At 40.7% G+C, this 22,663-nt stretch overlaps 1 protein-coding gene across 1 annotated transcript; it reads right to left on the bottom strand.

Moving 5' to 3' along the window:
• Positions 1-71: 71 nt before the first annotated feature.
• rau (RA domain-containing protein rau) lies at positions 72-21,085 on the bottom strand. Its single transcript, XM_017069897.4, has 4 exons — positions 20,545-21,085; positions 1,754-1,936; positions 1,574-1,683; positions 72-1,503 (listed from the first exon to the last, which is right to left on the bottom strand). The coding sequence occupies exons 2-4, from the start codon at positions 1,934-1,936 to the stop codon at positions 492-494; spliced, it is 1,305 nt and encodes a 434-aa protein (XP_016925386.3). The 5' UTR covers positions 20,545-21,085; the 3' UTR covers positions 72-491.
• Between the last annotated feature and the right edge of the window lie 1,578 nt (positions 21,086-22,663).

The following is a 22,663-nucleotide window of genomic DNA, read 5'->3' as shown; positions in this document are numbered from 1 at the left end:
CGACTTAATCCCGTTAACGGCCACATCCTTAAAGATTTTTTCGCATCTCCCATTGAATACAACACACAAAATCCTTTTCGGTTTTACATAATTAGCCCTTATTATTAAAATATCTTTTGGTTTATACACGAATGTTAGCCACATGCTCTTCAGATCCTTACTCTTATTGAAGCTTTAGTTTCGGGACTAAAGCCTTAAGCTATAGACTCCTGTGATTTGGGATTGTTAGCAGATGGTTTCTTTGCATTACACTAGGGATACAAAATGTTTCGTAGCGTAAGAAAAACTAGACTAATGGTTAAAAATAATCTTAGAAAACATTGGGTACTTTCTATTTACATTTCCCACTCTAAAAGCTTAAGCTACAAATGCATCTTTGGTCCAAACGGTACACGTTTTCTACTTTCTTCGTATTTTTGGGGCTTATGTGAGGATCCTGGGGGCTTACTCCTTCCTATGTACAGATGACATCCTGACTAATCCTGAATTGGCTACAGGTAGACAAAGTGCCCCAATCCCTTGGCCGGGTTGTTGTTTACTGCCTCTGCTGTGAGTTTGGTACTGGCATTGGGATTGCCATTCAGGTCATGGGTCGTGGTCTCCGTTTCCGCCACGGGCATCAATCTTCCGTAGACTCCTGCAGATGCAAAACGGGCATTCATGTGGATATCCAACAGCTTCTTATCCTTTCCCAGCGAGGAGAACGAGTGCGATGAGGTGCGTATCTCACGGATGTTGTACACCGGGCTGTAGGCTCGAGCAGGTGAGATGGATACGGCCACCTGGGGGGCAGTAGGAGCTGCAGCCGGAGCAGGAGCTGTGTAAAAGTCCCTTCGCAGAGCACATTCGGTGGAATTATCCGAGGAGCCGGAACTGCTGGCACACTCATCCTCATCCTCGGCATCCTCGCTACTGCTGCAGCTCCGCAGATCCTCGGACAGGGATAGGTCCGATTCCAGGGATAGCTCCAGCAGACTAGTGGCATCCTCGGCCGCCTCCTTGGCAGCCTGGTCAATGGCCTCGTTCAGATTGGCCAACAGCTGGCGACGCCTGGCATAGTTGGGTGTCCTTCGCACCAGGAAGTGGCAGCTCTCGCCCCGCTTCATCCGCTCCATTTGGGTGCGCAGGGGCAAGTCATCCGGATGCAGTTTCCTCTGGCACTCCTGGCCCGGACACACCTCGTACAGTGAGAAGCACTCCACGGGCTCCGGTGAGCTGTAGCAGCCGAGTAGCAGGTGCAACAGCTCATCACTGGTCGTCTCCTCGCTGATGACCAGCGACTTGTACTGGGAACTGGGCTGCAGGGCGGAGGTGTGGACACGGATCAGGCCACCTGGCTTCAGCTGGAGGCAGAAGCGGGACTCGCCCTTGGGATGACAGGCCTGCATGATGGCCGGCCGGGTGTCGTCGTCCAGCACCAGGAGGGTCTTCACCCCCGCCCGGCGCACAGCCACCTCCATGGAGAGGTAGAACAGCTTGGGGTCGCGATGGCGCATCTTCAGGCTGAAATCGAATTTAAATTTAAATCGAATTAATTCCCTGCTGTATACAAGCAATAAAACAATCTGCTTACCGTCTTAGCAACTGGCCAATCACCTCCTTGCTGGTCGTGTCCCACTGAATTCCAAGGGTCTTGTACTCGATGTCGATCTTCAGGCAGTTGGTGTACACCTTTATTGTGGTCTATGGGTGGGAAATTGGATGGGCATGAGTAAGTGGTTCGATAGGATATTTCCCATTTTTAGTTTCTCACCTGTGGCAGCTGCTCGTTGAGACTGGAGTAGCTGGAGGCCCTCGAGGGAGTCCTCTGCAGATCCGTCGGCGGCTCTGGACTGCCGCACATGGAGCTGGCGCACGAGGAGGCGTGGCTGGAGGAGCGTAGGGACACCGAATCGGAGCGGTTCCTCAGAGGCGAGATCTGCACGTGCTTCAGCATCTGGAAAAACAGGAAAAGGGAATGCGGGTTAGACATATGGTTTACGCTTACGGATACCCCAAACTTGAGGCTTATTCATTATGAATGCTTCCTGGAAAACTCCAAGAGCACTTGCTACTCTAAATGAAGTTGCCACATCCGGTTTGTTTTTCAACAAGGGGTGCACAGAGAGAAAAAATATAATATCATGTAATATATGTAAAATCATATTAATAAGGCAACCTTTACGGCTGATTAAGGCGATTTTCCTTTAAGTATATAGACCATTGTAAAATCCTATTTTGAAGTATAGGATGTATATATCTCGATTAGGCCGATTTTTTATGAAGGGTATAAACCAGTCTAAAACCATTTCAAAACATATGGAATAAATGGGTATATATTATTAACATTAGGGTCCTAACACACTCTGAATTATACAATTAATCTGATTAAATTTAATATACTTTAATTTTACTGAAGTATTTGTGCGGAGACTTAACTTTAGACCCCAAGAAATTAAAGTAGATAATATAAAATTGCTATTTATTATTCTCTGTGTAAGCAGATATGGGGGCTCTGTTGTGCAACTGTGTACAGTGAACCTCCCCTTGCTGTGCCCCCTGAGTTTTCGTATTTCCCTGATGAATGCAGCCACTTTCAGGCAGCAGCCAACGCTCATTGAAGCATGTAAATGAAGGGGAAGATATTGAGGAGAAGTGTCCTCATCCGAAGCATCTCTCGAAGAGCCCATGGAAGGGGCCGTAGGGGTATGATGTATTGAAATTAATAAAGGGTTCCCAGTGTCGCTGTGCTCTTGATGGCGGTGACAATGAGCCATGAATGGGCGAAATGGGCCGAGCATCGGGGAAATCGCCGCCTGACATTTGATTGAAAGCCCTACCTACAGACCCCCGACCCCCCGAACCCACTAAATACCCACGATTTCCCCTTATGCCCAGAGATCCCGAACGGAACCAACCAGGCATTGAGATTTATTCGGGGCGTGCCGCATTGTGAGGCGATTGCAAGCGGAAGTTGGTGGGATAGATGCGGCTCAACATCCGGTTATGCAATCCCCATTCCTATATATGCATGGGTATATATAGTATATATATAACGGCCTGGGTGGGCGTATGGCATATGGCAAATATATGCTCCCCCCTTAATCATTTGCAATTGCTTTAATCTGGAACCTCGTCATATTTAATTGAAATGTAAAAAGTTTGGAAAAATGGCAGCGATGATTGCGGGCCCCTCACACCATTAATTAGAACTGGATTCCAAGTGGCAGTCTCTGGAGCAAGTGAACCGCAGCGAACCAGCATAAAATTTCAACGGTCGCTGGAGCAATGCAAACTGCGAATTGCGACTGTCATGGTATGGGACTTGGATTGAGGATGGGGAATGGGAATGGGCATGGTATTGCAGATGAGGATCGGGGGGCTGGTTAAGTGCTGACGTCTGCTGTTCCCGCAATTAGCGGCTAATGTTGCAGAGTTTCACGCCAAGTTGGAGCCCGGGTCACTGCGAAATTGAACTCGCGAAGCTCGCCTACTTCATTTTAATCGCAAATACTGGGAAAATCCCACAGAAACTAAATACATTTGTTGCAAGTATTTTTTACTGTTTAGAAGAGTCGACAATAACAGTTTTGATATAGTACATTTTTCATTACTGGCAGACTTTGTCTCTTAACTTCAACAAAATCCCTTTGGATGGAGAGCTTACAGGAAAGTCTTTGAGCAATAAACGAATTTATGGTGCCTCCAATTGCGAATCAACTAAATGAATTCCCAACTCGAAATATAAACATAAATCCAATAAAATTTGGAAATTGAAGATGAGAAAAAGTGGCAGAAGGAAATCAAGAAAATATATTTAATGCGAAATTGAATTACAAATTCGCATAAAAATGCTGGGACACCCTGGACACGGTAAAAAAAAAGTTGAAAGGCACGGAAAAATGTTAATCGGATTCTCGTTTGAGGTGTCAAAGGGACAGGGAAGAAGTCAGTTAAGTGGATATTAGTTAAAGATTTATGGGTCTCATCGTGATACAACTAGCTTTGACCTCTCATTGAGTTGCTTAGCCCTAGTTTTAACAGAGATACTGTGTGCCCAAACTTTTCCAATTATGCCATTGATATCAGCCGTTGGCCCCCGGGTCCTTAAAGTGCTGGAGAAGTCGCATAAATTCCATGGGGCAATACGGGAGACACAGAAGATACAGAGCGAGACGGAGCAGTAAGTAACTGCCAGACAGACAGACAGACCTTATGGAACTTACAACTGGCAGGAAACAAAAGAGGCAATAAAAAGCAGCTGACGGGGGGAGTAGGAAGCTGAAAGATGCTCAGAACTTGCGAGGAATGTTTTAATTTCAACTTCTCGGCGAGGAAATCGTAAACGTTTCCTCCCGAGGAGATGACAGCCTCACTCACGGCTGAAAAGTTCTCTAGTTTCGGGATAACAAAAATGTTTTTGCATCTTAACAAATTGATTTTAACTCCTTGATTATTAAAAAAATATATTTAAAAAGACATGTATTATACGTATATTTATTAGAAATCATATCATTCCCTCAGACTTATACAACTCACGCATCCACATCCAACTGTCACATGTCGCAGCTTCAAGAGTCATGTAATGTGTGCGCCCCTGACTTTCAATGTCAGGAAATAAATGTCCTTGAACTTGTTGCTGAACAGCGAAAACTTTATGGCCACCGGTATATATTTAAAAGTTTATCAGAAGAGGGGCCGTACGGCTGCATCCTTTATCAATTTCACACATTCGAGAGGCAAACGACCAAAAGGATTATTGATTGAATTACCCTTGGCAGCGAAAGGCACCAGAAAATACTTTCATGGCCAGCAGACTAGAAAAAGGGACCAAAACTGAAGTCCATCAAAGGGTCTAAGGAATATACTTTCTTTTTTTTTTTGTTAAAGAACAAGGAAAGATACTTTAAGTGCGAAAAGGCACACTTAACGTGGTATCTGGGGGGCTGTCGGAATAACTCGGCTGACGTGTCTGATAAGATTTGAATGCCATGTTACGTTTTCTTTATTAATCAAAGACAGGAGCCGAGAGGTCGGATGGAAATGGATGGAGTCCTAACAGACGACGACAACCTCAGAGCTTTTGCCAAATGTGGCCATCGTCGCCGGGGCCATTATTTCCATTGTCAGGCTGGCGAGGACCAAAAATTGCCAGCAAGATGAAAAATGGCAGACGAAACAATCGCTAAAGGGAAAAAGTCAACGGGACAGATAATTTGTAACCCCAACAAATGAGTCACTTTAACTGAAAATATAGGGTGCATGTGCTATATTATACAAATTTAATAGATTCACATTTTCGTCTGTTAATTATAGCAGTGTTTCATTTAAATCGGTTGGCAATTCTATGGAAATTTACAAGCTCCGACATTCATATGCAAATAAATTGGTTGATGAAACGAAAATAAAATAAAATCGAACCGGTAAATAAATGTGACAGTACCTGTAAAATTGTTTGACTGTGATGGAAACTGACAGAAGTCAATATTTAAATAGACTTCTGGCTATAGTTGCGAATCATATGATGCCTTTGCAGATTGTGTGCTTTATCGGCATATTTAATGCACCTGCCACATGGTGGGAAAATTCGCATAAAAAAGATACTCTCGGCTGGATATTAAATCGCATTTGCGTTTTTTCTTCTATTTAATTGATTAAATTGACTTGTAAAAGTCAATTAGGTTAACTGTTTTAATGGCAAACTGTTTACCGAGAGAGGCCCCTTTGATTGGGCCCTCTTTTGGCCACTTTGTTCTAGCCTATTTTGCCTCGATGCCCAGCGAAGCGTTCTTTTTTATTCTTAGTTGAGTGATTTTTGGTGTTTCGCTTTACGGTTAATTTATGCGCAGCCTGCTTGGATTTTTTATTACAGACTTGGTCTGTGTATTTTTAGCATTGGAGGCGGTTGTGGGTTAATAGCTTTATGGAAAACCGCTAAGTAGCAAAAATTAAATGGTGAAATTTGAGAATTCTAATTTAAGGTATATATCTTTTAAGCCACATAAGGAAAAGCCGTCAACGAAAATAATATATATATGAAAAACCACCCATAAACATGAAATATGTTTCGTACTCCACCGGGCGTGCAAATTAATACAAACAAGGAAAATGAAAAAATTGTGTAAACTATTTTCGTAATGCTGCCATAAAATAAAAGCCGCAAAAAGTGGCCTGAACAAATTAGTTGAAAAACTCTCTCTGTCTCACTAACATTTATAATGCATTGCTTAAGCGGGCTATTTATTTATCTTCGGTGGCTTTGAGCCCCCTCCTTAACCATTTTTTATTGCCAGCTGCCCGCTTTTGTAAGCCGCTTAGCCGACCATTTTTTCTGGCCATTAAAAAGTGTTGCATAGTAAAAGGCGCCAGGGCCGCGGTAGTGCAAAAAGTCAACCAACAACAACATCAAAATTAAATTTCACTTTTAATCAACTTTTCGCCGCTTCGACCGCATTTTCAGTGCAAGAAGGTTATTTTCCAGAAGCGATTCCTTTAAGCTGGTAATTGGTTGTTTTTTTGTTTTACCCATGCTGCAGCTTCTTTTGCTTCCTTATAAATATAATAAAGCCTTTAAAACGCATTGCATTAGGCGAGGTGGTGCTCCTCATTAAAACTTGGAACTGGCTTGGACTTCAAGAGATGCTAAATGCGGAATACAGAGGGCGAAAAGCAGAAAGCAGGACTCGGAATGCAGGTTTTAGAATGCAGGATGCTGTTTGGGTTTCTAAGACCAAGGCTGTGGCTCAAAATAGAGTCAAAAGTGCAAAAAGAGCTTCAGTGGAGCATGAAGCGAAATTAAGAGTAGCGCCAGCAACAAAGACCAGTTGCGGCTCCAAGTTAACGCGGCGCAGCGAATTAAACATCTTTCATAGAGGTCTACACTATGCGAAAAAATCTAAAAGAATAATTTGTATTTCTGAAATATTTAAAAAAAAACCTTACACACAAAAAAAAATTAATTTTTTACCTGGAGTGTCACACAAACCACTAGGCTTTGAAATCATTTTTAAAAGTCACTTTAGGTGTCTTAAAAATAGATTTTAAACTTAGATATCCTTTATTCAATGCATACTTTTAGACACCTAGGATTACATATAGCAGTGATTTATGAACATTATTGATTTGTGTGACAGCTCCTATATCAAAAAAAGTGATATTAATTAATATTGTCTTTTTTTTTCGAAAATATTGCAGTCACTTTTTCCGGGAAGAAGTGAAAGAAAAATTACATTTATTTTTTAATGCCAAAAAAATATTTGTAGAACCCAAACATTGGGATAATTGGTATTCTAAGTATTCCGGATACAATAAATATGTAACATTTCTGACAACTATAAAAACTATTTGTATTTTAATATTATTTAGTATCTGGCTTCTTTAAATCCAAGTGCATTATTCTATTATCAAATTCGTGTTTGTTGCGCATTTTTCCCCGCTGACTCTTTCCAACTTGTTTCATCATTTTCCGTCTTTTCTGGCATCAGCACTCTCAGCTAGGGGCGCCACTTTTAGCATATTTATGCGGCGCCCTTTGGAGAACGCAGGTTCCTAACTACCCGCCCAGTTATTATGCAAAACAAGAGCGGGTAGATTAACATGCCAGCAGGCCCCTCCATAACCGTACGGGGAAATTATGTTTTGGAAATTATGTAAGCATAAAGTGAGAGGTAAACTGCAGTGCCCAGCGGGGAAAGCATCTGTTCAAGGACTCAGGAATAGGGATGCGTAGATGTTGTCACCGTGTCAAGCTTACACACACACACGCAACAACGGGCGGAAATGGAAGTGCGTGTGAGAGTGTGTGGAAGGGGAAATGGCGGCTTCACATGTCAGCAATGACAGCGAAAATAATTTCCAATTATTTAGAGCATACTTTTGGGCATCCAATTTTCCATTACCCGCGTGCCATGTTGCAGTCAGCGAAAGTGTTTAAAATTTGCGGTCAACTAACACCAATGACAACATGCTGGTGCTATGGATGCGTTTTTGTCACCTCATCATTTGCATACATTGCGGCATTTCAAATGGAATTCATAGTCAGATCGATAATTATATGGGTATTCCCTTGCCAAACATCCGAACCTTTTACTGCCCGAATTCCGATTTCCATGAAATTGTTGATTAATTGATAACCAAAAACCATTAACACCTTCAGTGGCACTTAAACAATTTCCCCTATGAAGCTTCGTATTCCAGAACTTTTCTTTGGGTGTAGGCTAAATTAAAGTTCTCTGGTAATGGGCCAAAAGTTAGAAACTAAACGGTTCGGTGGAAAAGCTCTGAGTTCTATTTAAGCACGTGATTCTCTAGTTAAGCTGCTGAATTAATACTTTGTTTTCCGTTCTAACTATGCTTCACAGTAGCTCCATTGTGTTTGCTAGGCAAAGTTCGTTAGTCATGCCTTTGTAAATCATTTTAGAATGAAACCGAAAGGTAACTTATACAATGCACGAATTACAATTTCAGCACAGCAATTTTCCTTATTTTTTAGATGGGAAACGGGAGGGGAGTTGGAAAAGCCAGCACACACATGCCAGCCCTTCCTTCCTGCCGTTCATAAATTGCACATTTTAAAAGTGTCGTAAATTTTGCGTAGGTGAGAGAATCAACTATGAAATTGAATCGAATGCAGCCGGGCATTGGCACACGCCCACAGAAACATGTAGAGTTTGGGCCACCCCACACATACTCCTGCTCTAAAACACAGATGTACTACCACACACACACACACACACACACACACATTAAAGGAGGCATGCCCCGTACGCCGTTGCATACTTTAGAGCGCAAACTTTTCGGGCTATCATAAATTCAGATCGCACTCCGCAGCATATGGGATGGGATGTATATATGGAAGTGGGCGTAGTACTGAAGATTTAGGGCTCCACTAATAATTGCATTTGTTTTTTTTGGGATAAGTTATGCCGTTTTCAGGGATATTAAACAATATGCACTACCTAAATGAGGAATCTATGAGAATTCTGCATTCGAAATTTATTGTTGCATACTTTTAGACACCTTTTTCCGTAATTTCAGTTCGTTTGTGATGGCCTTCTGGATTGTGTTTCTCTCAAAGTCAGAAGTAATTGAAAAATTATAGGAAACGTCGTTTTAATACGGGAAATAATAAAAAAAATTTCTTTTTTGATGGGCGAAAAATAATTAAAAGCGACACTTTATAACGACCATATCATATTAATGGCAGATAATTCTACACCCAATCTCTACAGATAGTGTAATACTCACTCAACCGATACTTGTTTTGGATTCTTTCGACGAGGAAACTACTTGATCGCACTAGAGTGCATCCTAGACAAAACAAACAGGAAGTGGAACTGGAAGAAACACTTCCCAATCATTAAGCGGCCACCAGAAGTCGGGGCACAGAACAGGAGCGGATAGGAGGCGCGGCTCCAAGTGTTTTCCAGTCACTTCCGCTGGATGCTGGCAACCTGTTGAGTGGAAACGTGTTCCAGGCCAAGGAATTTGCCTGCCGCATAAATTCTTTTCGATATGATTTATAGCCGCTCTGATGGTTTTTTGCATCGCCCCATGTTGGAAACTGGTTCGAAATGCATTTGACATCCGGTAGCCGGCGAGGAAAAACAGAAAATTCCATCGTTATGCTAAATAATGTTGGATTTATTTAAATTGTTGTCTTGTGGTCCACATTTACTTGGGTGTGGAATGAACTGGGAGGCAGGCATGCTGATGATTTGATTGTACATTTGGCAGAGCAATCAGAGGCGGTATAATTGGACTCCTCGGAGCAGGCACTTCTGCTGTAGACATCCCATATTGTCACCCATCCTTCGACTTTCTGCTGAATGTGAAAATTCCTCAAATTGACATGTCTCTCTGCACGTACCACCAATTGGCTTTGGAGTAAGGGTGGATGTGGATGCAACCTCACAGTAACCACACCCTCAAAATCCCACATTTCTCCTGGTACTTTTTCCTAGCTAAGCAAAAATATATCACCAAAGTGAAATACATTACATTTGGGATTTTGCATTGATTTTATAGGTCGAAAATGGAAACTTAAAGGCGCTTCCTGAGTTTTAAACATCCTAAGAACACCCAAATATACCTTTATTAATATTTTTCTGTTCTCAGTTTCTTTCCTGTTCCCAGATCCCCAGTTTTTTTTAGTCACGCTCAGTTGAAATCAAACTAGGGTTCTGTTCAAATCAGGGAAATGGAGGCCCACATTAATTTTCCCCTGCTTCCTACTCGATGTTTTTTGGTAGGTTTCGTGCGTGTGGAAAACAGGAAATGTAAACATTAATAGTGCCGAGTGAAGTACGGAAATTCAATTAGATGGCAATGAGAATATATGTTTAACTGTAAGTTTTTCCATTAGGGAATGCGGAACCTGCTGCAACGTGGTCTGTTAGAAAAGTGAATAAGAGGCATGTCTTCACAACTCGAGACCTCAAATTGAGTTCAGGTTAAATGTGTCATTTGCCAGCCACTAGACCACATTTTCCGCACATTTCCCATTTGATTTTAGTGTAAGCAGCTCAGGCCACAACCTATTCAGGTTATCTAATACAAGTTCAAGGTATTTAATTTTATTACTTTGCCGTAAAGAGGGACCCAACAAAAATCTTTAAAAGACAAATACTTGAAATGCCCTTGTCCCCACTGTCACTTGGCACTCTGATTCCCTTTTCGGACCTCCTCATACCGGGACACATTTCATTTTGTGCCTGGCCATTGGCATCGGGCACTATTTGCTGTCAAATTATTTGCTCAGGAATTTAAGACTATTAAAAGGAGGGCAACGCTTTCAGCCGCTGTCGCATTACGCAAATCGTGGCTATATATACAGAGGATGTTTTGGAAATACATACAGATGTGCAGGGGTTTGCATATAATTTTTGGCCTGCCCCGCGAACAAAAAACCAACAAAGAACCCAACACAAGGGAAAAAGCCTCGCCAGAAAGGTAAACAAGCCGCCAAAGGAGCCCGCAAAACCCGAGTTAGGGCGAAATCTGGGGCAAAAAAAAAGAATGAGCGTTAAGGGCTTGGGGCAAGGGGATTCGAACTCGTCTCTCTGCCATCTCAGCTATTAATTTTTATTTGTCTTGTCATTTCAAGCATTCCATTCCTCCAAGTTGCCTGTTGCCAAGCTGAGCGCAGTTTCGAATTACCTTATAAATAGTTTTCCCGCCTTATAAAAGTGGCTGTCTGCTGTATTTACCTGCAACGAAAAGGAAATTAAGAGAAATACACTTAGTTAGTAAATCGTTGGATAAATCGGAGCAGTTTTTAAGCTTTTAAAGCCTATTAAAGATTCGCTACTACTTAACTAAATAAATATAGAGATTCTTATTACACAGTGTTTTAAGATATAATTTTGCGTTGGAAAGACTCTTATTAGGAAATGTAATTTAATGGCTGAAATACTGATATTCGTTGGAAAGACTCTTATTAGGAAATGGAATGGTAAATAAAACAGTCCAATTGCCTTTCGCTTGTAATTTAATGGCTGAAATACTCTGGGCGCCTGAAGGGAAAATGGAATGTATATAGCTTGGAGATTATAATCACAAGAGTCGCCTAGAGTTTCTTAAGGACAGAAACTCACTAAGAAGTTCTTGCAGATATAGATGTATCTTAAATTTTCATATAAAAATCTTCTCGTTCTATTGCACTAAACTTGGTATGCCGTAATCGAGTAAAGACATCTTTTAATAGTTCTGCAGATACAAAACTCAAGCATTTCCCACACCATTAATCAATCAGACGGCTGTCCGCCATGCAAAGTGCAACCTGCAACTGTTTCCTTGGCCAGTTTCCCAGGGCCACGCGACAGCTGCCACTGGATGCGCATTATGAAAAACCATATGGGAAAATCAGCAACAAAACAAAAAGTATATACATATATATAAAAACAGCGTGTAGCGCAGGGAATGCTCTTCACTTCTGAGCCACATCAGCAAAACAATCTCGCCACGCACATATGCTTTGGCCACGCCAACTCGCATCCATGAGATTCACTTGATACGGCGAATGGAAGCTGAGCCGGCAGCTGACTTGCAGTCCTTCGCAGCATCCACATCCATATCCACATCCATAGATAGCGATTCTGATGCAGTGTGGGAATTTCGCTATGAGAAAATGAGACAAGTCCCAGCTGCCTTTGTTGAGGCCCCGAGATCTCTTGAGGTAGCCGTAGCAGGTAGCTGTGTGCATGTGCACAACATGTGGAAAATCGGGGACTCGGAAAATGTGGCAGGGAAATGTGGCAGGGAAATGTGGAAGTTTCGATGAGGTTTTCCCTTAGCAATCCAAAATCCGGTTCAGGTTTAAGGAAATCGGCGGCCACTTTGATTGTGGAGCCATTTAAATGGATGTCGTATTTAAATGCGTTCTTTATAGATCCAGATTTTGGGTATATTTGGATCACAATTCCGTTTCCGGTGGTGGTTGTGGCACAGCCCCACTGTGTTTTCTTCTGGGATCCTTGGGATGACACAGTTCAGAGGTCATATGCTGCTAACAAGATTCGTTTAGCCCGCATTGTGCGACCTTTGTTTTGGGTTCACGCCCACAATTGGAAGACAAACGAAGCCGAACGAAAGGTGTGAAAAGAGGTGTGCTTATCTTTCTGGGTAAAGGGTCTTAGTTGTCAGAGCCTAAGGTTTGATGCATCGCCCACGATAAGAGTGTGGGTCGATCGGACTGACAGACGGCGCTATAAGGTCTCAGAACTGCTGACTTCTTTCGCTGAATAGGTAAAAAAAATAATTATATAAGGTTGAAAGTAAGAAAATTTATTATATGATCTTCAACAGTTGTTCCCTTTATATTAATGCTACTTTAAATATTTTCGAGCTCCTAAGCTTTATCAACAAGTCTTAAACAATTCAACACGTTGTCTGCCAGCCTGTTGAAATATTAATATTCCCTCATATTACACTGATCCCATCATGTCAAAATGTTACTGTCATCACCCGAGCTCCATAATATAAGTCTTTTTATAAATGGTCTTTTATTTCCCATTTAGTTTGTTTACACTGCCTGACTTCAAGGGATTGTGACCCATCAGTTTTCCATTTTCCCTTTCGTTTGTTCCTTTTTCAGTTATCAATTAGTCGCTCTAACACTTGATTCATTTAGGGGGGCACTTCCTGCCGTGGTCATAGAAAAAATCCACCAATGGGTTTTATTCCCTTTTTCCCACTGGCAAATCGAGTGAAATTTATGAACCGTTCACAAAATGTTTGGTAAGCGATATTTTGTCAACTGGACAATTTGTCGGCATGAGTGGACAGATTCCTTTGTATTCGAGTCTGTGTCGCAGACATTCCATTTATTGTGGGCCACGCTGTACAGGAAGCTGATTGTGTCTGGTCCCTAGAAAATGTGTTTTTGTGTAACTATTCTATTCATATGGCCATAAATTACTGAAAGTCGGGTCTGGCCCTCGGGCCAAGCTGGCAAATAGTGAGTTTTCTAGTATTTTAATGAGCTCCGGTCATAAGCTTTTTGCTGTTAGCCTTTTCGCCATCTTCCATGTGTGTCTGACTTTCGGGGGAACTGCAAACTAAACTAAACTGGTTTTCGGTTTTCCGAATTCCAAAAAGGAATATTAACAGCCATCCACATTCTAGCTGGCTAAGTACTAATGAAATTAAGCATGAAATGTGTTTGGGCTTTGGGGTAAATTAGGTTTAACTTGGTCTGTTAATGGATTCCGTCCAAATTGCGCTACTATTCAAACAATATAAACATTTTGGCCACTTGCCCTGATTTGTTGCCTCATTTGCTGATTATCTTAGAACTTTTGTTTGGTAGCTGTTTAGATAATACCGCCTGGGCAACAAGTTAGCTTGAAATATGGTCTTCAATTAGGGATCTTAAGAGGGCTGTAGAGGTGATGTAAGCTTTAATACAAATTTGGAAACTAATTTATCATCACAAAAATAAAACCGAATAAAAAAAATACTACCCAAGTATTTTACAGTACGTTATCTTTTTAAGTATACATATAACTCTAAATAATAATCAAGATATCAATATCCATCCCAGACTAGTACTGCTACAGCATTCTAAAAAGGTAGCCTTCAATTTTAAAGTGTTAAATAGATTTTAGATGATTATATTTTTTTCATAAAGCTTTGACTTAAGCCACAATTTATTAAAAATAACTATTATATATATCTTAAAAGATACACCTCTATACATTCGATAAGGCACGCCAGCACCTCTAGACCTCTGACTAAGTAAACCTCTGACTAAGTTCAGATTCCAGGGGAGGGGGGGTTTCAAGTAAACATCTCCATCCATCTATTTGTCACGCTTTGACGTAGCCGCAGAAGCACGAGCCGCATTCGACGACAGATCTTAGTCACATGAGCACAGGTTTGCGCATTTACTGGCGGTCTTTGACTCGACTCTTCCCTGGGCCTTTCCGCGTCCATCGTATCGGCCAAGTTAGTACTGGAAGTGGAAGTGGTAGTTGCAGCTGCTGCTGCTGGGACACGTTGCAGAAGGTGATTGGCCCCGGCAATTTAGTTGCTATTACCCCATGGAAAATGACTTGGCAGCATCCGAGTTGATGGCACTAAGGCAAAAAGTTGCAACTCCGGTATTTAGTGCAAGCACGCTGGCTTTTAGTCGGTGATGTATTAACCGTTAATGCGGCCTGCCCCTGACATCTTCCTGGCCATGTCGGAAGCCAATACAATACCATACAACACAAGTACCCACTCTCGAGCACGTATAATTTAAAACAACGCGCTATTCAGGGGAAAACCACAATAAAAACGTTGGGGGGGAAATCTCGATATGACAATCAATTAAACTCAATTGTTGTTCAATTAATTAATCAATTATGCATTTTTCATATTGCGCATTAATGTGTTTTATTTTACTGCAGAACAGAATTATTCGGTACTTGAATGAATATTGCAAGTTAATAAAAGTGGAAGAGGATTATAAAGAATACATTTGGGACTATTCGCTAAGAGATGTTTGTTAATTATTTATTTATATTTTAGCACATTAGAAGAGTATTTATGTGTCACCACTATCTTCCTTTCATGCTTTTAAACTGCAAAAAAATCGTTCTGCTTGTCATCGCATATGCTTAAAATTAATTAAAATGCTTCAAAATTGTGCATTCACGAATGATCAACTGAATTAACCCAGTATGCTCTTTTAAATACTTCACCACATTTTTTCGTTCACTGCTTTATGCAGAAAAAAAAATCAGTTCATAAATCTGTTACAATCCTGTAATATTTCACTGACTTTCCCGCCCTTCAAACGCTTGCCACCTCATAAATTTAAAATATACCAAAATAAAACCAAAAAGCCGGGGCGGGTAAACTCTAAAAAGCATAAAGCTTTCGGCTCTGGACGGAAATTATAAATTCAGAGGAAAAGTGCGCGGTTCTTTTCCATTCCGCTTTGGCTGATTTACACAATTACAAAAAGCAAACGATATTTCGATTTCAGTTTTCCATGAAAGCCATCCCAGGTATTGTATTACAGTTTTTTGCGGTTGTCAATAAATTATTCCAACATGGATTAAAAGGTAAAACGCTTTTTGCTATTTATTTTAGATAATTTGAAGGTTGTATTTATACGCTTTTCTATAGAATTGCAAACCGATTTAAATTCTAGACAAAGGCAATTTTCCCAGTAGAAATTTGGTTGTTGTGATCCAAGGCAAGGTCGTTTATTGTCTTCGCTGAGAGACACACAAAAGTGAATTCTTCCCCATACAAATTGCACATTTGTTTCGGATAAATCAGCTAAAAATACTACACAATTTAAAGTCCCACACTTGAAGCGTTTCCCCACTAATGCCTTCCCAGTCAAAACTAATCATTAAATAAATGCTCTGGCCTTAAAAAACCCACTCGATGAACTCCCCTGATGCAACTGAGTTGCATACTCTAAAAAAAGAGCATTGAAAGAAACCGAAATTCCCTGAAGAATGCCTCGCCCTAATGAAGTTATGAACAGACTGCTCAACTGAGGGGGCTGCGATATTTATTTTTGATGCCACTCTTTCTAGCATATTCCATAAATATAAATATGCTGAAAGCTGGTGGAGGCTTCCACTTAAGCGCCGACAATTAATATTTTCCATATTTCTTCTGTTCTTTACTCGGCACTCTCTTCCGAGCCGCATTCTCCCCTCTTTTTGTTTATTGAAGTGTCGATTAAGTTGTTTTAATATTAAGCAGCCCCTTTCTATATTAAGAGCCCTCTGTGATATATGGTTTATCTTACGGGGAAAGCAACTGCGAGATGGATCTGTGGAGGGCCTTGTTCCTATTCGAAAAAAACAGCCGATGGATGATAAGAGCAACCATGTATATAAACCATATATATCCACATGTGCTTATTATTCACTTCCATTTATGGGGCAGCCTTTGAAGCTCGATTCGGTGAGGTTCAAGGCACTGGATTTGATATCGCTAAAGTGCCAGCGTTTCTACCCAGAGAGCACAAATCAAACGGCCTGTACAACCAATCACAGAAAACTTCAAACTACAAACTGCGAACTGCCAATTTCCAGTGGGCCCCAAAACGTTGGTCAAAAAGAGGAGCAGCAAAAAACAAAAAAAGGGTTGGGGTCAAAACTGCTACCCAAACCGATTCTCACACAAATTTGCAAACGCACAATTAAGTCGCCTGGGAGAGGTCCCTTTGGAGCTTCCCCTTCGGAACGTATGATGTGCCAACAAAGACGTCAACTTGTCATTCGCCGGCCTTAAACTTGGTTAATTTATCATGGCCGTAGGAACGGGGCGCAAAAAATGCAATTGCGTCGAGTGAGTATAGTTTTTTATACCCACTCGGGTTTTTGGGCCCGGGATTTTTGTGCCAAGTGCTTGCATTTGGCCGCCATGGCACTGACTGATGTACAGAAATTAATAACGCTCAAATAGAGCTACCAAGTGGGCAAAAGTTTTGGTTTTTGCACTTCTTTCTTTCCCTCAGTTTAGTTCAGATTTTTTTTTCATGTATAATCCTCACTTGCTTTAAGCCGGTGAATTTCCGGCCTTTAGCTCTTTTTGCCCCCAACCAAATGGGTAATACACGCATATTGATTACCAGGTAGTCGAAACCAGCTGGGAATCGAAAAGGGGCTACGAGCGATTTAAAGGCGAGTAAAAGTTGCATTTGCAGGGGGGGCAGTTAATGAATCCCAACTTGTCCACTCTGCAGCTACCAGAGGGGCCAAAGGAGTGAGTCAATCAAGTTGAAGTCCCATCATTCCGTATTCCCACAGTGCATTAAGCCAGCTACCAAGGCAGCAAATTCCTGTCCCAGGATAGGACCTGGGAAGCACAACAGCAAAAGCAGCTAGCAACTACTGCAAAATCAACAGCAAGAAAATCACTTGCGGTTGCATTTTGCGGTTTGGGCCAACCTACTATAAACAGCAACAAATGCGGACTAAAAAGTTGTTTCTTTCTTATTTTGGCGTGAGAATTTGTCGCTTCTTCAGGTGGGCGTTTCATCCCGAGGAGGCACGTGTTCCCATCCGGCAGTGGAAAGTCGATCACGAGAACGATTTCCCACCCGATAAGATGGTAACTGTGAGATACATTTCTCAGCTGGATTTACGGTCGAATGAAAGTTTTACGAGGCCTAAGCTCAAAATGAAAGGTTACCCCAGACTTCTGCAGCCAACTGACCCTAATGGATCATCCGATCTACTGGAAAAAGTGAGAAAAGCGAAGGGCAGAGACCACACTTTGACAGAAGAAAGTTCGAGACAAACATTTCTACGGTCATTAAAATGGCATGGAAGATCTGCAAAGACACTTGCACTTATATAAGCCAATAAAGGAAAAATTAAGATTGCAGTCTAGGGAAATTTGGAAACTTATTTCAAGAAGAATTGAGGAAGCTTTCTTCTTAGACCCATCATCAAATCTTCTCGCTCTTTTCTTTGTAATTCATCTAAAATTCAAATATTCTACTCATGACTAATACTAGTTTCACAAGAAGCGAAATCAATGCGGAATCACTTAACACCAATTCCCCAATGCCTAATCGTTCCGCATTACGCTATGTGTTTTTAGAGAAAACCATATACCATAAGGCGTTATAATTGTTTTACGGCACTGCCACTTCATTTCACAGGTTTGCCGAACGCAAACAAACAGTTAACGGGCTTTGTGTACCTTGGATTTTTTTTGTTAATTAATTGTTAACAAAACGAAGGGTCAACAAAAATATCAACAGAGAGCGGTAGCCAGAAAAAACCACAAGTAGTAGCGCCAACTCCCATTTTTTGCTGACTTTGTGCCATAATTTAAAATAAAGAAGTCGTATATTATTTTTTCATTTCGCTGCTGAACTTGTTTATTGAATTTACCATTTTTTTAAAGGCGCTGACTCAATATGATTTTCGCTGTTATTTTGTCAAGTTAGCGCGAATCGTTAAACGAGGTTGCAATGCATAACAGACTACAGAAAAAACCCGATTCGGGCCAGTATTCAATTCAATTGAATTTTGAATAATTTGAAATGCTTAGCTCCACCAAATCGTGTTGCCAACGACTCAATGAAATGCAAATCACTGTAAATGATAAAGTAAAACGGGTGACGAAAGAACTATTTTCTATGGTGTTTTTAAACGGAAGACAAATAATTTCATAGGCCTTAAATTTAAATAATAATGCTTATTTAAGTGATTTATTCTGATTATGGGCGTAGCTCGAAGTACAACTCAGAAAGCAAGTACATGTCAACAAAAATCCGGGTTGCGCAATTTTATGGCGATTTTTGTACAGCTCTTGCTCAATTGACAAACGCTTTTGTCTTTTTACTACTTGCGCGGGTGTGTCTTGGGTTCAATGGAGAAACAATAGACTTTAGTGTACATAACTGTATATGGAAGCCAGGCAACTTCCTCAAGCCATAAAAGCTAGCATAAATTACAGAAGGAATTATCCAAATGGACTATTAAATAGAAGTCACAAAAGTTGGAGAGATCTATAAAAACTGAAAAGAAATCTAACAGATACAAAGAATGCTAAAAACAAATTGATACATCTGTTAAGTACGAGTGCCAAGATCTCCAGTGAAAGATAAATAACCCTCTGAGCAGACCACCATCAACTTCACCCATCCATTAATCAACGAATCTCAGTGAGATACTTCCTTTTAAAACGCCCCTGGTAAGTACGTGGGTGCAATATGAAAACTAAATGAGGCGAATATCCTTTCATGGCTCACGTATCAAGAACTAAATAGAGGATATTTCTATAAAGCACGGATTTAAGAGTTCTACCTGTTCTATCAATAACGGAAAAAAGGCGCTAAACCGAAGGAAACCGCACTTGACAGTAGCACACGAGCAGGTAGACCCAAAAATCAAGCCCTCTCACGTAGCCTCCTAAAATTCTGGATGGGATCGTAGCAGTCTGAACCCTCATAGACGCATTGTTCTCGTGCATTTCCTGATTTTTAATTAGCCAAATATAACCTTACAAAGGAAACAACAGGACAGACAAAGTGCATCCTCTATACGTGCTTGGTATTTGAATTATTTTGCTCCTCAATGTAAAGAAAATGTACCCAGAGGACAGGAAATTAATTCAATATCAATTTCTGTCTGCGGTTATGTTGAAAATTGCGAGAAAGTGATGTTGAAACCAACCTCAGGTTGAAAATTTTATAATCGAGATAATAAACCGCTTTTGGACATCGGGATTTTCCCCACTTATAACCATGGTCAGTTAACTTTGGTTACCCCAACTTGGCTTCTGATGGATGAGACAAAATCAATTCAAATGCTTCTATTCCAATGAAATTTCCTAAATTAGCAACTCGACTTCCAAGGAAATAGAAATAGAAACAAAACACCTAAGCCAAACGAAACCATACATATCGGATTAATCCAAATACCCAAATCAGCTCCATTGCCGAACTGAGTGATATAATTCATCTTCATTCGAAACAATAGAGACGGATTTTCTCAAAGAAATCTGCAAGATACACATCAAATCAAATGTTTAGTCGGGAGCCAAAGTTTGTGTCATTTATAATCGGCCAACAGACCAACTTTGACTAATTAAGGGAGTCACTCGACCGAGGAATTTACATGAAATGTTTATGCATTTTCAAAATAGCTGGGGAAGGTCTTTTGTCCGCCTGTGTGGCCCCTAATGGAAATTTGAAATATTTGCATAAAAATGCTGAGCAAATTGTTAGCTTGCATATTTACGGATGTGCAGTTTTACGGGGGCCAAGAACCGGACAATGATGTTTAGAAAACCGGCATTTGCATTATAATCCCCCAGATGACCTAGGAAATGACTGGCCAACAATTTGGTTACCGTTCGAGAGGGTTCAATCAACTCTGAGCGGTGAAAATGTCTCGAGATCATATCGCAATTCGATAATTGAGTAAAAGGAGAGTGGGCTGAGAAAATTCTGGTCTGGACTTTCGCCAAAACGAGATGAAAACCAATCGACCGAACTAGATCTCGTCTACCAATCAAACTTTCTAGAGGAAGTCGGTGAATTATTGGGCCGCAGCGAAAACTGGGCTACTGCTGATCCATTGATCTGGGGCTTACCTTAGAGCTTATGGAGATGTTGTACCCAAATGTGTTTAGCGTGTAATCGCAATCCCAAGACTTAACAGTCCCCGACTTTGATGGATGGGATGGTGAAACAAGAAGTCCGGCGAAGACAAGACAAGGTCGCACTGTTTTTGGTTTTGTTTCTTATTTCTGCCTCGTTTGTTTTTTTACGGCCCTTTGGCTGGCATTAAGTTATCAAGCACTTCACTGTAGATACTTCACATGCACGGCGCATTTCTACGCGTATCCAAAGGTGCGTATGCGTACGTGTTCCCAGCGAAGGGCTACGCCACTGGGGAAACAGGTGCACTCAGGAAGCAGGTGCAGTGATTTTTATTTAGCGTTGCACTTTCAATCTCTTTTTTTCTTAATTTGTTCACTAAATTATTTGGCTCGCGGTCCTATTTTATTTTCGACCTGAGATGGGCGCACATTCACTTTCGTTCAGATAGACGCGCTTCCGTAATTCAGTTCATCAGAATTCAGAGTTGGGAATTATAGTGGAGCAGCGAGATAGACCGCACTCGGCAATGTTTACAGACGCAATGAAGCCGCACGCTAGTGTCTGCGAGGTCTAACCCAAAGAGAGTCGCATTCAGCCGAGAGAGGAACAGAGCGGCTAACGGGCGAACGGATCTCTGGAACACGTTTCTCATACATGAAGTGTGTGTCTGCTTACTCTCCCGCCCTCTCTGCACTCAAAAAAATCAGTACTTTTTAACAAAAAGAAAACGTTGCTTAGCTGATTCTTTTAAAAGTATTTTCACAATTTTAATTATTTCAAATTTAAAAGGTTTTTGATTCTTATTTGTATTTTTGAAAACGGGGAGTTTTATAATTTTTTTATTTCAGTCTTTGGAATTTTGGACTTACATTTTCAGGTATACCAAAAACAAATCTTCATAAATAACATTAGGTACATATGTTATTTATGAAGATTTTTACATTAGGTACATATGTTATTTATGAAGATTTTTTTACGTCTTATATACTTTAACATTAGTTCGTCATCTTAATTTTGATCACAATTAATAAATCGTGAGAATGTTTTAAGGTTGTATATTGTACGTAGCTCATTATAAAGTCAGTAGCCAGAAATATTTTGATCATGTATGGAAAGTGTTAAAAAGAGTTAAAACCACTCAACCATACCAAAACCTTGATATGATCTAAGGAGAATTATACTCTGAAAATGTTAGGGTAAACTGATTTTGGGAAAAGGCAATGGTCTATAGAGAGCCAGTGTGGGTTGTTCCGCCGCGATGTGGGCGAGTGAGCGGGCGAACTAGTTCGCTCTCTTGCAAGAGAGAGGAAAACTGGTTTCCAATCAGACATTGCCGGCATGTGGGTTTCCTCGTGGAAATCTACTTTGGGGATGGGTAACCAGCAAGGGGAAAAGTTGCGGTCGAGCGACGCCGGATGGGCTTGGGCAGAGCTACATAAATGACCAAAGTTGAAGGGCGAGGCACGGCAAAGAGTCTATAGACCTGAAAGCATGTAATAAATCAAGATGTTCTTAAAACATGAGGCCTCAACTAATAATAACTACATTGTGGAACATTTTGATCCTACTTGTATAGCATACTTTTTTATATTTTTGATGAAATTGAAATTTTAATAAAGAGAAAAAGTTATAGTTCTTATCTCTAAAAACATTTGAAAGTTTTTTGGATACCCAACGAAATTTCTGGAACTTTCGGTTGGAGTTTGGTTGAAAGAAGATTTGTGTAGCCCAACAGATCATAACGCTATACAAAGACCTAACTTATTTATTTGATTTAGTTCTAAAGACTTCAGACTCATTAAAAAAAACGGTGCTGCGCCTCTATCTCAATAATCACATTTAAAATAAATACATACATATATGGTTGATGGACCCACATAAAAAAGGCACGTCTTATTTCGTGAAAAAATATGGTTTCTACATAATTCTTCACAATGTGTATTTACATTATATAATAATTCCATAATTATAGACTTATTTTATTATTCTACATTTTCCATAGACCATACCAGTATATTTAAGACTGATTCAACAAGGGCCAATCAAACGCTGTATAACCTCAAACTCATATAATGTAATGGGTCCCGAACTTTGACCAGACGCAAATCC

This window comes from Drosophila suzukii, chromosome 2L, assembly GCF_043229965.1.
Source record: "Drosophila suzukii chromosome 2L, CBGP_Dsuzu_IsoJpt1.0, whole genome shotgun sequence".
Lineage (NCBI taxonomy): Eukaryota > Metazoa > Arthropoda > Insecta > Diptera > Drosophilidae > Drosophila > Drosophila suzukii.
The sequence above is the reverse complement of the archived record's forward strand: the minus strand, read 5'-3'. Positions and strand labels throughout refer to the sequence as shown.